At 44.2% G+C, this 18,020-nt stretch overlaps 1 protein-coding gene across 1 annotated transcript in view; it reads right to left on the bottom strand.

Annotated features, from left to right (window-relative positions):
• The window catches only part of LOC137784570 (retinoic acid receptor beta-like), a 96,032-nt gene extending 94,886 nt beyond the window's left edge, over positions 1–1,146 (bottom strand). The window contains exon 1 of the mRNA XM_068575348.1: positions 957–1,146. Within this exon, the coding sequence (XP_068431449.1) occupies positions 957–1,146 (190 nt within the window). The remainder of the gene's footprint in view (positions 1–956) is intronic.
• Positions 1,147–18,020: the final 16,874 nt, after the last annotated feature.

Raw genomic sequence — 18,020 nt, 5'->3', positions numbered from 1 at the left:
GCAACTGAACAATCTTTTTGTTTGACCTTCTATGTTGGGTAAATCTTTCAAACTTTGGCAGCTCAGTCTTTCTGTTGAACATTTGTAGATAATAACCTTAATAATAATAATAATGATAATAATAATAATAATAATAATAATAATAATAATAATAATAATAATAATAATAATAATAATAATAATAATAATAATAATCATCATCAGATATGACACGTCAGATAGATTTAACATTGTACTACAGTAACATGGTCAGATACATGACTGGCAGTTTATTAATAAACATGTATGAAATTGACATCATCTTTTCTATTCTACACGTCCTTCTCGATTGTGTGCCTATACTACCCACAATGCAACCTGATTGCAGACAGCTGTGTCAGAGATTGGGTGGGTTATGCTAGCAGCTAATGTAGCCCTGAGGTCTGGTTAGCTCACTTCCTTCCAGCTCGACACCTTCAGTTTTCCGCCCCAAAAAAACACGCTGACTCAAGTGACATCACTTGAGGACATTTTTTCACAGGCAGCAGTACTCCTCAACAGCGAGTTTGCTCGGCCCAATCCAGAGTTTGCACCCTCGTGTCCAAACTCTTTATGGTTAAACCCGCCACGTGTCCATTCCTCTCCAAGACATTAACGTTCTAGTTTACAACAAGTACTGAAGGAATCCACGAGACACTGGCTTACATCCCACGCCTGCTGTTTACGATATCTGCGCATTGGCAACTATACAGTTCAGTCGCAATGAGGTAACCGTTAGTACGTCACGCGCAGGTCTGTGACGGGACTTAACACTCCTCCCGAATCAAAGTGCTACACGAGCATCCACCACGAGGGAGATGCCAGTCAGGAGTAAATCGACATCAGCGCTCACAAAGCCGCCTGCTGCACACAGCGCACAGTGCCCGTCAGGTATCATGAGCGTGCCAGTGGGACAGGCGGCAGCAGCGAGTACTCACCGACAGGCGAGGGCGTGCTGCCGCTGCTGGACGGCTGCTGGATCTGCAGCCTCTGCGGCGATGGCGGCGGCAGCTGTGGCAGGGAGCCGATGATCGACGGGAACAGGAAAGGGTACACGCCGGGCGTGTAGCGCCTCATCTGGACCAGCGGAGGACTGCTGCGGGGCTGGGCGCGGCTGGCGGTCTTCATCACAGCGACGGGTGGCGGGCGCACTGAGCACTGAGCGAGCTGAGGCTTGGCGAGGCCGGGCGGCCATCGGGGGAAGCCCTGGCTGCGGTTAGTGCGTCTGGAGCAGGTGCGGTACCACCTCAGCACTCCAGAGATGCATGGTGGTGGAGGTCAGTGTCCGCCGGGTCGACTCAGAGGCGTGTTCCACTAACACTGTAACACAGACGCACATTAACAAGGAGTTAGGGACATCTCTGTGGCTCTGACACTGAATACACCCAATAACAAGCAGATACCATACCATGATCATGGGAGTACAACAAAGTGTTGCTCTGTCAGTCATCTGTTGCTCTTTTCATGTGTCTCACTGTCTTCTGCAGAGCTCAAGGGAGTCCTCTTACATGTCTAGTACAGGTTGGCTTGTTTGAAACCTGGCTGTTCATACATATCATCATCATCCCACCGTCTCATTGTCGTAATACTGCTCTTGCTGTCCTTGGATCATTTTCAGAGTAATACACATCCCTTAGCATCAGTGGCTATTTAATATTGAACCCTTTTTAGCCTCTGAGGTGGCATTGGCGATAGGATGGCAGTGTAAGTCAGCCGCCACTTTGGTCCCGACAGAGATATCTCTAACGATATTGGGTGGATCGCTGTGACAGACGCTCATGGTCCCCAGAGGACTTGGTGCCTTTAGTGATCCCCTGAACCATCTTGTAGCATCACCAGTAAGTCTGAGTTCTCAGTTATCTGGCAACATGTTTGCTTGATGGATTGGCAGAAAAAATGGATTGCCATACAATCTGGCGTTGAAAATACACATAATATCCATCCATCCATCTATCTGAAACCCACAAAAAACCTCTACAGTGCCTTTAAGGCAAATTAACTCGGGTCTCTGGCATGACTTCCGCCATCTCATCCTTCACATCCCATCTTTCCATCTTGTTACGTTTCAGACAAGCGACTGCTGCTGCTTTCATCTGTGAAGGTCACAACATGTCTTTCCTTATAAAATGGCTTCAAAGAGAGTTTAAATCCTTCAAGCACCTTTGGGTTGCCCGGTCGGTTGTGAACAAATACTCGACATCGCTGCACAGAGAGACTTGCTGATCGAGCAGAAAGCGAAGTAACTCAGAGTGACACTACGAGCTCAGTTCGGTAGCTGAAACAAATAATTCACAAGTTTCAAGGATTTCCCTAAAGTTACATCGTTCTCATAAATCAGCTGCAGTTCACCCCACCTCTCCACGCGGGGAGGAAGGTGATGGGGGAGCCGAGGAAGACGAGCGGGGCGGTGCGATCGGCCCTCACTGCTGAATTCTGTTTAACAGAGTTATAAACCGCTACGTGTGATGGTGCTCACAGCGCTCCAATCCGCAGTCAGGGGGCCATTAAAGTGATCTGTAACCATACTTTGTAATTAACACCCACCAGATAGCGTCTCGCCGCTGTGCTGCATCACACTGAGGAAGGTGGAGACGGAGAAGAGGTGAGAGAAGAGACGAGGAAATGGACGCGCTATTAATGATGTGATTTGTATCTGCTGAGACGGGAATATGAAGACTTCCATCTCTGAGGCAGATAAGTGAGCATGAAGTCCATGCGGGAGGTCGATTTCTTTGGAATATTATCCCTTTTATTCTCATTAAATTGCTACTTTATTCTCGTACTATTACAACTTTCTTTCCCTCAAGATATCCCAACTTTAGTCGCGACTTCACAGTGAACACAGATATGTAACGTGGGATACATCATTATATTATTATATTGTGAACATCAATCTCGAAACATGAGCAATTACAGTCCAGGAGTTGTAAATGAATTTAGGTAAATTAATGTATCGTTGGAGGTGAGTAGGTGCTGCGCGTGCATATGGGTTAGTTCCCCAAACAAAAAACACAGACGACACGATAGAGTAAATCATAACAACATGTGTGTTGACTTTCCATAAATTACGACATTTCCACCAAAAAATACCAGAATGCGGGAAATCAATTTTCAGATGTTCAAAACGTCTCGGTGGGAGACCCCATGTGAATGTTACTCAGACCGCTTCCTGTGTGTGTCTGGAGTCATCCAGGGTCTGGGGTCGGGGATTGTCTGGTGTTTCAAAAAAAACAGGTTTGAGGCGCTGGGAGATAAGAGAAGCTGCAGCTTCCAGTGGGAGCAGAGCTGCTGCTGGTTTGTCTCCAGTAGCTTCGTCTCCGTGGGGGTCCCTGCTCCCATACACACATTACTGTAACAGTTCAATCAAGAATGACAGAGCAAGCACACACAAACACACACACACACACACAGCTCTGATCTCACTCACAAATCTCAGTCTTGAAAGTTTTGCTTCCAGAAAAAGCCGCACTGTGCCGTTAGTGTGGAAGAAAGCATCAGAAATGGGACATTTATGATAGAAAAGGAGGTTATTATGAAAGATCTTCCTTCCTTTCATCATCTGATTGCAGCAACATTATCACATTAGACAGTTCAGATGGTTTATGATACGTAAGAATAACCAGGGGAACAAAATCCCTTAACTTTAAACCTCAAAGCAGCCTCTTCATATTAGGGATAAACTGAAGCAGGAGCATAACAAAGTTACTGTAAAACAAATGCCTTGGAGATGTCAACTCCCATTCATTTCCTATCGAACTATAAGTCACTTTTTTAAAGGCACTATGGGGTTTTAGGGTCCCTGAAGATGGGTTGGAGCTGTAGATTCATGAGTTTTAAGGTGTGTCGGGGATTAAAACACTGCACAGTGGTTTGTAATACGATGACAAGGGACTGTACAACTCTGCAAAGTTATCACAATGACAATCATGTGATCCTCTGTCTTGAAGGTGTCCGGGTAAACACTGCAGAGTTGTCACCAGGAACACGCACTCAGAGCTGCCAGCGGTTGCACGTTGACCCAAGACTCACTCAGGCGACACTTTTCAGTCACTCTCACATCTATTTTCCAAACACTCTGGATTGTGACGCGCTTCAGTCTGTGCTGCTGCGGTAGCTACCGGCACCTGAAGGGACCAAAAAGGGCACAGAAAGACTGACACTTTTCTCTCAGGCTGTGTGGCGCTGCGGTTCCTCCAGCTCGATCTTTTGGACAACTCTGGCTAGCAACATTGAACACTCTCGGTCCACACGAGGCAGCAGTAAAGCTTCCTCAAAATCACAAGTGTGCATGTTAAGAATTATTCTGATGTACGACAAACTGGGTCTGGTTTCAGTCATGACAACATTTTACTCCGAACAATTACTGACAAATGCGACAGGGGAATAAAACTAACTGGATGTCAGTTTCCAAGATGGCGAGGCATCCATTCCTATTAAAGTCCAGCTGGACACAAGCACAAAACCTTCTTTAAATGATCTGAGTTCTCCTCCACTTGAGTCCTTTTAAATAAACTTCTTCTGGCCGAGCCAGCTCACGTCCTGCTGACTCATTTTCAACATGAATGAATGTTACATTTTCCAATCAAAATGATCGACAAAGCTATGAAAAGTAGACCCGTAGCTTTTATCCAACAGAATACACCTTTAAAACACATTCCTTGTGTTTTTTAAACCGCAATGCAATCAGCAATTTAATAAGAGATTAGAAATATTTAAGCTAGCTGATCTCATCTAGCGTGCGTTACCTTCATTTGCTAACATTTCCATGCTACGTTACACACGGTGTTGTGGATGAAAGCATCGATTAATAGAGAGCATGTGTGGAAAAGCACTCGCGGAGCTCCGTTTGATTCGTGCATCTCGTGTCTTGCAGTCGTGCCGATGCTTCGCTCTCAGGCCGCTGTAGTCTAAGAACACACTGCACCATAATAATAAAAGTATTCCTCATTGCTGCAGAAAGTAGTTAGAGCCTTTTTGCAGAGCGGTGATGAGCCACTGACACAGCCCATTATTATTATTATTGCTCCAGTAAAAAAAAAGTTTAATAAATTATCCAATTTACAGGCAGTGAGTGAATTAGCGAGGTCCTGCTAATGCTTTTAAGCAGCGGTCCATTTCATGGAAAGACATTTGATTTTCATAACAACACTGGAATGGTGACCCGTGTTGCCCTGATGAAGAGACAATGGAGGCGACACACACACACAGAGGAGGAGGAGGAGGAGGAGGAAGAGCCCTTCTTCTGGGAATACTGTCTCACACAGTCGTCACTGTGTCTTCTGCAGATGCATCTTGGCTCTCAAAACAATGACCTTCCTCCCTTCATTGTAGGGAGAAACAACCGGCAATGCAACGCAAGACTAGTCCGTGGCGCTTAATTTAGAAATGTAGCTCCTGCTGCTGCCGTAGCGGATAGAAACCTGATAACTGCGCAGCCGGCGAACACGAGCTGAATAAAAAGAGAAGACAATAAAAAAGGAAAAGTTAGAGCGTGGAGAAGCGACACTGGGATGGAGCCACTCATGTGCAATGTACTGCAGTCCACACAGAGGGTTCACTTTTTTTCACTCCAGCCTCAGCTTGGCTTGGACTTTCTGTGCAGCAGCAGGTGATAAAAACAAATGTTCCAGTTATACGCATATGATTATTATGATGAAGTTTCATTTACTACTTATCTTCCATGTGAAGTATTCAAACTGAATGCAACACATTGTGATTTGATAACATACATGAATGCACGACAACAAATCCAAACTTACAATACATGAATATATTATATACTTGTACATCCATGTACATATTCTGTATTGAATACTGCATGCAGCTACCTGCATGGTGTCCATTCATATTGTTAGGATTCACAAACTGCAGAAAAAAACTACCTGATGATTGAACTGCCGCTGAGCTTCTTCTCTGAAAATGTTCAACTCTACTTTAAAATGTTTTACTCAGACAACAGATGTTTGGAATTGTCATTTGCAGACATTTTCCCAGTTTTTTTTAGGCCAGACACACACATTTCAGCATCTGTATCCATATTCTCTTCTGCATCTGCATCTGTACCTTCCACGTTTATCGTCTCCTTGTGTCTCCCCTATCCCCCATCTTAACTTCTCTCTCTCTCGCTCTCCTCCTCCTGTGATGGATGGAGACACCACCCGCCTCCCCCCCCCGTCCCCGATGTCGACCTCTGGCATCTGGATCGCAGCCATGATGACCGGGCCAAGTGGTGCTAACATGCCTCAGAGAAAGGTCAATAGACCTGAATGGCAATACAGGTATCGACAGTGCCATCCGTCAGAGGCCGGAGGGGCCTCGACGACGGGCGTGACAACAATTGATTGTGCATCCGTCTCTCCGGGATCAATCGCAAAATCATTTCTGCATCATTTTCAGGCGCAGGGAAATCAAAGTGAGCAGCCTCTGCACCCTTAAGGGACAAGATATATGACAGGCTCTCACCTAATCAGACAACCTGCACAAACACATTACATTCATTATACATACAGGTGCTGTGAAGAGCCTTGTTTTTTTCTTCTTCTTCTTCTTCTTCTTCCCGCCCCCCTCGCTGTGCATTATTCATTATGCTCCATGAAGGGAGCGGCTTCAGCGTGGCAGACACGCGGGGGGAAGCTGGCTGTTTCATGTCGAGCATGGAGCTGCTGCTGCAGCTGGGAGTCTTGGGACCCGTGCTGAGGCGTTGTGAAGACACCGCGGTGCAACTTGTTTCATTAATTCACATGCACCCACGGTCACACGCAGGCAAACACAGAGACATGCACACTTGAAACAGTTCACATACGCCGGCTGGCAGCAGATATCAGCCATGTTGTACGTGCTCATTATCTCGTACTGTAAGTCTTTGTTTGAAACGATGCTTTCACACACACACACACACACACACACACAGGTAGTCTTCTGGTTTTAAAAGGCTGGTTTGGATGAAACAACCGGTGGAGCAGGTGGGTAGAGGAGTAGAACTACGTCCACGCAGAGGAAATGATCATTACAGAGACGGAGGAGAAACGTGGTGATTGCTCGTTTTCTTGCTGATCTGCAATTTCTGCTCCAAAGTTTTGTACGTGCGCAAACAAATCAACTTTTTTTCGAACACAGTTTCATTCACAGAGTTCCATGCCCATCCAAGCTGTCGGAGGTTTCGCCAAACGTGAGTCGCGCTACGATGTCGGTGGGAAAAATGAACTTTTTTTTGTTTTGTTTTTTTGTGTCACGAGGAAAATGGACAATCCTCCACTTTCTGTCAAAGTGCACGGATGCAAAAAGGGAACGCCCTCTCACAGCGTGAGTGTCTGATTAATGTCAGTCTAAATTGATACCAGATGAAGGATGTAATAAAATATCAATACATCTGAGTATCTCAATTTTTCTGATATTATATAAATTCTCAAAATTTTAGTAAGTAGATAAAATGTAAGGATTTGTTTCAGACTGAAAGAAGCAGCTCTATGATGTTGGATGCTGCTGATGGTGATGGATGCAAATGAAAGTCCCATCGTTCTGACGGGACTCAGATTGTATGCACACGATTGTGTGTTCTGTAGTTTATGACAGTTTTACTAAAACTTGATTTAATGAATGACAAAATGGCGCCTTGCTTACAGTATCGCAATATATCGAGTTGTAGCCTTTGTGTCACGCTATCAAACCAGGAAATAAAGTCAACTGAATGTCAATTGTGATATTTAATCTATTTAAAGCTTCAAGCGTCAAGTCAGCGTTGTCGTTGCCATAGCTTAAGGAAATAAACAGAAACTAGCCGCTGCCTAGCAGGCCGGATAAAGGTATGGTCACCCTTTAAATATATGAAGAGGAAAAGGTTTTGCAGTGAGCTCACATGCACAGATACAGGCAGGCTCAGAGAGGTGTCCGAACTGAGGCTGTTCCTCTGGGTGTTATTACCTCCACACAGAGGCACACGGGGAAGATGTCGGAGCGCTGCTACTAATCATGCTAAGTGTGACTAACCAGCCCTGGACACCGTCTCCTCGAGGACACACGCGTGCCGAAGTACGACTGCGGTGATAACTTCTGAAGGGTGTGCCGCTGCAAGCAGCCATTTAGTCGCCTGTCACCGGTGTGATGTTTGGACCCGTCTCCTCCAGCGGGTACGGCGTGTGTGTGCGTAGTGTGTGTCGCACGAGGGCAACGGCGAGCGGCAACGCGATTAGGGCTCACAAGTCGGAGGCGAGGGAGGTTGTATCACACATGAGGACCGTGCATGCAGTGGATTTTTGTGATATTTAATGTGCTAATTGGGTAAACACTGTCAGCACTGTCAGCACTGTTAGCGCTATTAGCACCGTTAGCCGGCTCAGCCATGTTGAGAGCCGTTGAGAGGCAAACTAAATGCCCCCAAACATCTATTCTACTGCATTATATTATATTATATCTACTGTATTATAGCTACTGCTGACTGGCTGATCTCAAGGATTCTGCTCATAGAAGAAGTTGACAGTGTCGAGGAATGCGATGAAAGATGGCTGCTCGGTGTTGTGTAATGTGCAATGCAGGGTTGAGGCAAAATGACATTTACACAAATGGCAATAGTTCAAAAAGACAGATTGATGTCATTTTGCGACCGGAGCTCAGGAGGCAGAGTTGACTGCAACTCATCTGTCACCGTGGTTTTATCAAAAGAGTTGTGGTCTGTGTTGGAGTGCAGCATGTACAACACAGCACAATATTCAGTGCTGCACACGTTCTGGTTGGTTGGAGATGATCTTGTCCTTTCAGCTTGTTTTGCTCTCGTGTTCCTATAGCGGCCTTGTGTATTTTATCAGGAAATGTGAGTGCAGGTGCTGCCGTTCTGTCCAACACAAAAGACTTAACGTAGTTTTTGGTCTTTGACCAATTTCACTCGTGGACAGTTTTTGGCATCCATGCAAATCCACTTCCAACCACCGACTGTACGGATACTAACTGGAGCTGGCCAGCAGAGAAGGCACTGATGAGAAACGCCACTCTTTTCTCGATCATTTTCAATACGCAACCATCTGTCATCTTTTGACTCACCATTTTTGACTCCTAGATGATGCCCAAGAAACTATTTCAACCCCAGACAGTCTATTGAATTCCTGAAATGGTTGAAAGGATGTTGCAGTTTTACCAGTAAATTGAAATACTTGTAAAGTACTCATGACCCTCACAAGAGCACTAAACAAAGGCAACAAACACATACTGTAAGTTCATGATTTTTAGATTCACATGAACATAACACTGAATTAGGTCGACTTTGTCAGATATGCTGACTAAAATAAACACGACATACCACTTCAGTCTGAAGACAGACCGGCTCAATCCACCAAATGTGGATCACAGCTTTTAACAAGCTCCTTCTCCACTGCCTCTCTGCTGCCGTCGGCCTCATCTCAGCCGTCTTTGACGCCGAATGGAAGTGAAGAAGTTACGCCGACTGCTAATCGATACATACATTTTCAAGCTCTTGGGAAAACATGCTTCATGTAACGTGTGATTTTTTTTATCATCAGCGTCAACAGAACTAGGAAGATATGCGCTGCTTTAGCAACAAGCAGCGGACAGACAAACAGTGCTGCCATCAGCACGCTGACATCTAATATGCGGCCGCTTTAAGTTTCTCATTTCATCAGGGCCAAAGGACGGGGTCATTACATAATGGTGTAATTAGTGGGGTTTGGTATAAAAACAGGCTCAGGAAAGCACAGTGCCGGATAAGATGCCAATACAGAGGGGAGGCGCAGCATGTTAACACCAGCTCTGAGGGACATAAGCCCTCTTTTAGATTGGGAGAGAAACACTTGAAGACAGCCATCACGGCTACATCCTCTGCTGTTTTCATAAACTCGCAGCCACCCCGAAGCTGCCCGTCCCCTCGCTGAGCCTGGAGCCGAGCCAGGCTCAATATTGTTTCATTTCTCACCGAGGCTACGGAGGAAGAAAAAAAAAAAGAAGGCCTTTTCTGCTCCTGCCTCACGCTCACACATCCACAAACTCAGCTCTTTATATCTGCTTCGTGCACTTGCAAGGAGACATAACAAGGGGGGAGGGGGGGGAGGAAAAACAACGTATTTTGGGGGTCCATGTTGGGATTTGCGTGCATGTTTTGTGTCATCACCGTGTGCACATGCTGCAGTTAGCACAGCCACGTTCACGCCCCCGAGGCAGTCAACCAGCTCGGCTCATCACCTTATTTGTACGAGCGGTGTTGGCAACAGTCGCCAGGCTCTGTCTTTTGTTTCCTGTTCCCCCCTCAGCATCCTGTTGTCTGCTTTGCACGGAATAGCCTTGTCCTCAATAGCGCTGTTGTCCTGATTAAGCTCTATCCGTCCAATTAGCTCTGCCCGCTCATGAGTTCCAGCAAAACTTTCTCAAGTCTGAGAAACTGTTTCGGTAACACTTTCCTTGAGGAGCGTGGTGATGCATTACAAGCAGATTATAGATCCGAGCCGAGGCTGCGATAAACCTGTGGAAAGAATTACTGGAGGTAATTCGTTCCTACAAAGTTCTGTGAAAATGCACAAGTACTCGAGGACATTCGGCCCACAAAACTACGAGGCGACGTTTATATATTTAAAGTTACTGTGGGCAACTTGAACTGGTTACGAAACAGCCTCGGTGTCATAATAATACTGCTGCCTCAATGTTACCGACAGGACCGTCATCAGGAAGATGGATATTTACGCGCGTTTATTCTGGTCGTGAACGCTCGTCATCGGTGCCACCGATCGGGCCGGATCCCATGAGGACCCATGAAATCCTGCAGGTTCACCAGAAACCCCTTCAGCTCAGACACCGGCAGCGACCAGCCCTTCAACCTGCAGTCAGAAGCTGCAAAACAATGTGAATACGAAACCGTGGGAACATGCGATGACCATTTTGTCACCGTTTCATGCACACTGTGAACCCGGGTGCTCAGTAAGTTCCTTTTCTGTCTTTCGTTTTCTCTGACTCTTTATTATAAACACTCACAATGGTCCTCAAACTCTTAACAATAAACACACACACACACACAGAGACCAGGCAGAAAGCGTGTGCATAAATAGATATGTGATGTTTGAATGTATACATGGTTATTGGCTCATTATGTCACAGTCTGTGTTGAAGATTTCAGAGATGTAGAAAACAGAAAAGCGCTTTAAGAGAAACCTCTTTTGCAAGTTTAAACTGAGGGAAACATACAAATGTAGCTGTGCAATAATGTATATATGATCTGACACTAAGCCTGGCTTCATGACGCTAGTTTGATATATTTATTACAGTATATATAACTATGAAGTCATAAGTGGCTCTAATCCGGAGGGAAGGGCTTTAGAATAAGCTTTGATGTGTTCAGATCTATCGTTATTATAGTTATTTGATATTTATGAAGAGAGCAAATTGCTGCCATATTAGTAACACCCCCTTAATAATCATAATCCAAGAATGAGCCTCAACATTTTTCTGCATTTCCTTCGAACATGAAAAAAAACCCATGAGATCCAACTTTTTTCTTCTTTTTTTTTGGTTGATCTCCTGCAGGATCTGCACATGATTGCAAAAAAAAACAAAAAAAAACATCCTTGTTTACTCCACGTTTGTGTTCCTTTCCTTATGGATTATTCTTTTGGATGCTTGCTGTCTGTGTTTGACGCTCCTTTGTTTGCTCCCGTCTCAGACGCTCGGTCCCTGTGGCTGCTCGACAGTAGCCTGCTTCCCATACCAGTACGCTTTATGCAAATTGCTTGATGAGTTGAATAAGAAATGCTGAACGGAAATGCTGCACATTTTAAATTGAGGGAAAAAGTGCTCAAGTTGGCACAGTCGCTTGAGGCTAAAAACATTTAAAAATGCTAAATTGCAGTTGAGACACATTTGTTGACGGTAACGACGCGCAGAATGTTTGGCATATTCATCCAGATGAATATGAAATAGCCGTCGTAAAGGGCTCAGCTTTGGACACAGCTTTGCACAACCTCCCTCGCAATGCTGCTGTTCGCGAGCCGCTCTCTCCGCTCGTCTCTCTCTCCGCTCGTCTCTCTCCGGGCTGCATGCGTGGAAGACGGCGGCAGAAACACTCTCTGGCTCTTGACGCGGGTGTGTTTTTTGACAGTCAGGGAGTCTAGTTTAAATTCCTCAACTCAAGTCATATTATTTTCCTGACATGATGATGCTCATTACGGAGCTCAGACACTCAGACGTCGGGCGACGGAAAAAATCAGGGCGGAAACCGAGCAAAAACTATGTCGCTTTCAAAGTCCCTCAGAATCGCGGGCCGCGGCGCGGCAGCGAAACAAGCGCAGTGTTTTGTGATAAGCTGCGTGCAGCTGGGTATTAAATTGACTCACTCAGGATTAGAGGATCTGCGGCATGGTAAATCTGTGCTTCCCAAACTGAGCTAAACTCCAAATGATGCAGCAGTCTGGCTCAAAGGACCTTCAGCGCCGCGTCCCACAGCTGCACGAGTGACGTGTGCTACAAACTACAAGACATTATCTTTGGGGCAAACCACCAGATTAATGGAAAGAGGAACTTCTGCTGGCTCCCTCATCAGAGTTTGAGTTATTTCTGGTTGTATAACATCCAAGTTATCACGCAACACACCGTGCAGTACGCTGCCGCCACAAGAGCAGTGTGAAAGGACCGCAGCGGGGTCCACACAAGACTTTTCTGACTTTTCCCCACAATCTGTGAAATGTTTACGTTGGAACTGCTTTCTAAGATACTAATGATACAACAAATTCCAATTATATTAAGCAAGGTAATGAATGTGTATTGTTCGCACGAAACACAAACTGACATTGACATTGTTCAAACATTTTACGATGTTTGTTTTTGTTCACGGTTTCTAGATGTTCTGCATTTTCTGTACATAGCAGTTAGAAGTAATTCCAAATTTATATATATATATATATATATATATATATATATATATATATATATATATATATATATATATATATATATATATATGAACCATGGTTAAAACGTTATAAAGACAACAGCAACACCATTTATTACAAACATGGTACCGTGTTGTTCCCCTTCCACTGAACTCTGAAGCAGCGGCCGGCAACCCAAAATGTTGAAAGATTCATATTGGACTAAAAAACCAAAAACAAATCTGTCTGGAGCTGCAAAAAATGAAAATCCTCACATAAGCCTTATGATGAAGGCAACACATGATGTAAGTGTCGATATTAGCCGACTGTCAAAATGACTAAGTAGGCTACACGTACATCATTTTACAGCATTGGAAAAAGTTAAGAAGGTTTGTCCTCCGACAGAAACCATATTAAAACAAAAAATATATATTTCCCCCCTCATCTTTTTCCATTTTCATACGTACTAAGGTTTCCAGACACACACCAAGAGCCGTGACATGACAACAGCACTCAGAGTTGTTGTTTTGAAACAGAGGTCCAACACACACATCGACAGAGGAAACGTCTAATGGAGGAATAATAGAGCTTTGTCATCATTTGGCTTTTACCTCTCCATCTGAACTTTCCTCCATCGTTCAGGGAGGAGGGAGAGGTGAACTCGAGGTGCATACGTTGTATTATTAGAATATAAGTGTATGAAATTGTAATGAGTGTAATTATGTCACGCTGACTTCGTTGCACTTTTGGCGCATCGGTCTTTTCCCTCCAATACGCGATGAGGAAATTCCACCTCTGCGTCTCCTAAAGATACAGACGTGCCCATCAATAAGGCAGTGCATCCTCGCCCCCCAAACAAATTAATAAAAGATCAGTCAATGCAGCTGTTTGATATTCCTGTAGTCACAACTGAAGCATTTTAACATTTTAAATGCAACAAGGTCAAATTCAAATCCAGACTACTTGTCAGATTTTTCTTAAAAATGGCTGAATGTTGTGACACTAGAAGGTGAAACTTCCTCACAAATCTTACAACATTTTCCAATCAGAACTTTATGAGGGTTATGCAGGCTTTTTTAATAATAGACTGCTTCCCCGTTGTATTTATTAAACAGAGAAAACATGATCCTGTTGGAAGTAACCATCGTCACGCCGACTTCTGCTGGAACAGTGAAAGAGAAAAGTTTCATTTCTTGGTAGTTTGAATGAAGTGTGTTTTACAATAATCAGCAGAATGATTGTTTCTGTCATGAGTCCTGTAACTTTGGGGAACTCGTTTCTTTTTACATCGACGTTTGACTCGAGGAATTAAAAGTTGATTTTGCCCAAACCAGAGTTGGTAAGACTTTGATTTGTTGTACTTTCTTTCTGTTGAGCTTGATTGACGTGAGTTCTTCAATAATCAATGAAGCATGTTGGCTTTGAAGAGAGCATGGTACTTACTAATTATAAAATACGATAATTGTCAAAATTTCAGATTTTATTCACAACATATTCACCGTTTCGTCACACGGCATCAGGACGGAAACGGGATGAAAACTAATTCCTGCTGATCGGCGCTGGAGAGACGACAGCAGAGTCATTTGTCCCGGGAACGAATGCCGACTGTAACTTTTCCCGCTGAGCCCAAAAAGCCAGATGTTTGTTGGTGGAAGTGTGTTTTTTTTTTGTCCAGTGGGGAAAGAGGCTTTGGTAACGAGACCTCAGAAGAGCAGAAAGCAAGAAAAGATCAAATTAAATCTCAACACAAACTTCAAATCACCATCGAACAGCTCACGCAGCAAAAAAAACAAACAACTAAATTATACGTTGTGGAAGGCCAACGGGCGAATTGACTTCATAATTCCTGATTATCAAAGTCACAGTAATGACATTAGCTGCTGCTTTTGTGTTGCGTCGCAGTAATCATGGACAGTGTGTGCCGCTCACTCAAACCAAATGAAAGACCTTCCAAATAATCTCCACTGTACTCAAACACGCCCTGCTTCCCATTTACACAGATGTCACGTGTTTAAAGTAACTATCTGCAGGATATCCAGTGACAGGGAGAACTCATTAGAATATTTCTGTCATTTTATGATAATTCCATATCTTTGGAGTGGGGTTTGTTGACTCGTTTCCATGCTTCATTTATGGTTTGAAAACAGCCAGCAAAGCCCCCGTAAATCCCTTCATTCTGTCAGCGGAGTGACTCGCACACTGACGCCACAACACACTTCATTTGGTGATCATCTTGGCCATCATTAGAGGACAAACAAACAAACGCCACAGTGTAATGGATTAGATATGCAGAGGAAAAACTGGGCCAAGTGGGGCGGGTGGAGTTTGTGCGTTTAGGCGGCAGAAGGAGGAGGAGGCGGAGGAGGGGGGGCTGAGAGATGCTCTGATGTGGCATAACCGCGCCGGAGAAAATTCCTTTGAAGGTGTCAGAGCGTGGACAAATTAGAAAGGGAGACAACTCCATCCCGTCCGATTCTATTAGGAGACAAAGGGAACATTAAGCGATGCAGATTAACGTTGCGCACGCAGGAGTAATAGCCGTGATCAAAGATGGAGAAACGGGGCTTTCGGAAACATCTCCGCTTAACTGCGGCTTCCTGCAGAAAAAAAAAGAAAAAAAAGCTGGGGGTCGTACAGCTGTCACCGCTCGCTCGGTCTCATCAGCACCGCCGCCGCCGCCTCTTCCCCTTGTTTTTTGTGTCCTCCCCTCCCTCGCCCCCTCTCTCTGCCCCCTCTCTATGCCAGAAGCACACAATGCATGCTGGAGCCCCGAGGAATAGCGCATCAGCTCAGCGCCAAAGCGAGAGAAGAAGAAGGAACAACAAGGAAGCAGGGGGAAGGAGATTAACATATAACAGAGAGGGGAGAGGAAGAGCTTCGTTCATCAAACACAGAGTTTTCTGCATTAAAGAGGCAGACCAGCACACTGTACAAGCCGGAGCGCGCTCTGCATACAGTGTGAACGCCAGAGCGCTCCGTGTGTGCACCGTGGATGCAGTGCTACGCATGTAGGCAACAAGACGCCTGTTTTAATGCAGCGGGCGCCGTCTTCACTTCCTGTGCACTTCTATGGACGAACCCGACAGAGTGAGGTTCCCGTGTGGAGTCACTGTGGTTGAATGTCCTGTTTTCTGTGTGTGCTTCAGCCGGATGGAGGAGAGGCAGTGAGTGAGCGGAGGAAGCTGTGTCATCAGTGAAGAAAAAAAATGTTGTGGGTTTTTTTGTGCATACAGTCTTTTCCAAATAAACTCGTCCTCACAGGAAACAACTTTAAGGAGGCAATACTTGTTTAGGTTAAGGAGATCGTCATTTAGGGTACAATGACAAATACTGTAGATCCCCTTACGTGCATATATCTATCTATAACATAAGAAATTGTTTTTGATCTATAGATTACGGTCATCATTTTTCCTCGTCTGCGTGAAGATACATTTGCAGTTTCCCTACTAACTTCAACATGAAGTGAGGGAGAGATGAACTTGAGGTAAAAAGTTGAATAAAGTTAAGGTGTTGAGTTTCATCAACAACCGTGAAGTCATGCAGTTATTACAGTTATTAGAATAGATTAGTTTTCCATTTTCATGTTCTTAGTTTGAAGAGTCAGTTTTCCATTTGACACAATTAAAAATAGTATATATATTTATATATATATATATATATATATATATATATATATACATATATATATATATACATCATCCTATATATCTTATATATATATGTATATATACATATATATATATATATATATACATATATATGTATATATGTATATATAAATATATATATATATACATATATATATATATATATATATATATATATATATATATATATATATATATATATATATATAAATACAAAGAAGGTTGGGATCAAATTCAGTATATAAATATCAAAGACACACAACAAGACACACTACTGTGAAAAATAATCTCTGGAGTTTTAATTTTCAAGCAATGCATGATGGGAAGTCTGTCTAATAAGCTTCTTAGAAACTGAAGTTCAGTGAACCCTCAGCACTTATTCAACTTGTTTATTCAAGTTAGAAGAATGAATCAAATATATTTGTGTCCATTAAGTTCACTTCCAAAAGACAAAGTTGATCAACTCAATCTCTGCGTGATGTTTTAGAGTTAATTTGAGTTAAAAAGACATATAGTCCTCTCTCTCTTGTGTAGCACTTAAAACCAGTTATTGAGACCCCTTATGTGGCACGACCATGTGTAAAGTGACCACTTCAAGGCTCTAATGCCAAAGCAGCCTCTGCAGTGTCCGACGCGTGAACAATGCATGTTGGTGAACACACTGCTGCTCTGGCAGGGGATGAAGCAAACAGCACAATGGATCCTCGCTCTCGTTTTCCTGTCCGAGAGGCGGGCGCGTGCGTCTCTGCCGCTGGAGCCCAGTGACTCATAATCCACGTCGTCTTTCATTTAGCGGGACGAGTAGTTGGCGTATTGCGATATGGAAATAAGAGGAGCTGATCAAAGCTCTCCTCCCCTGGATGAGCTCCTCATCTGTCTCTCCGAGGACTCGCAGCCTGCCAAGCGCCGCGGCTCCTAATACAGACGTTTCAGCACTCATGCCCAACCGCCCGCCATCATTAAAATTTCACACTGACACGCGGCATACAGATTTCCTGCGAGCCCCACAAGCTCCACTGTATCCACCTCTTCCCTCTGCCCTCCTCGCTCCGCTCGGCGGATTGGACCGGTCAGAGGAGGGATGCACGTCGGTGGACGGCTGATTTATTAGGGCGGTATTGAGAGGGAGAGAGACGCAGGAGGTCCAGATTTAGATAATCATCTGCTGAACGAGGAAGGATGGAGGACCTGTTTTAACTTCTCCGGAAGAGCAGAAAACTGAACTCAACATGCCAGATGTGGCATTTTAACATGGATATATTATGTCAACATATTATGTTTCAGACATTTTGATTAGAAAACTATCCGTTCTAATTACATTTACCGGGTAACATTTGACTTCCACTCATGAATAAATATCTGATTTATAGCTGCTAATCCACATTGATCCAAGACATGAAAGCTTGTTTTGATATTCGCATGTGCACGCCCTTCATGTTCTTCTCGAAAGAGACTTTACATCTAGAAACATGACGTACAGGCTGTTGGTTTGACATGA

This window comes from Clinocottus analis, unplaced genomic scaffold (assembly GCF_023055335.1).
Source record: "Clinocottus analis isolate CAN_PGR_092001 unplaced genomic scaffold, fCliAna1.0.p SCAF_14, whole genome shotgun sequence".
NCBI classification, from domain to species: Eukaryota; Metazoa; Chordata; class Actinopteri; order Perciformes; family Cottidae; genus Clinocottus; species Clinocottus analis.
The sequence above is the reverse complement of the archived record's forward strand: the minus strand, read 5'-3'. Positions and strand labels throughout refer to the sequence as shown.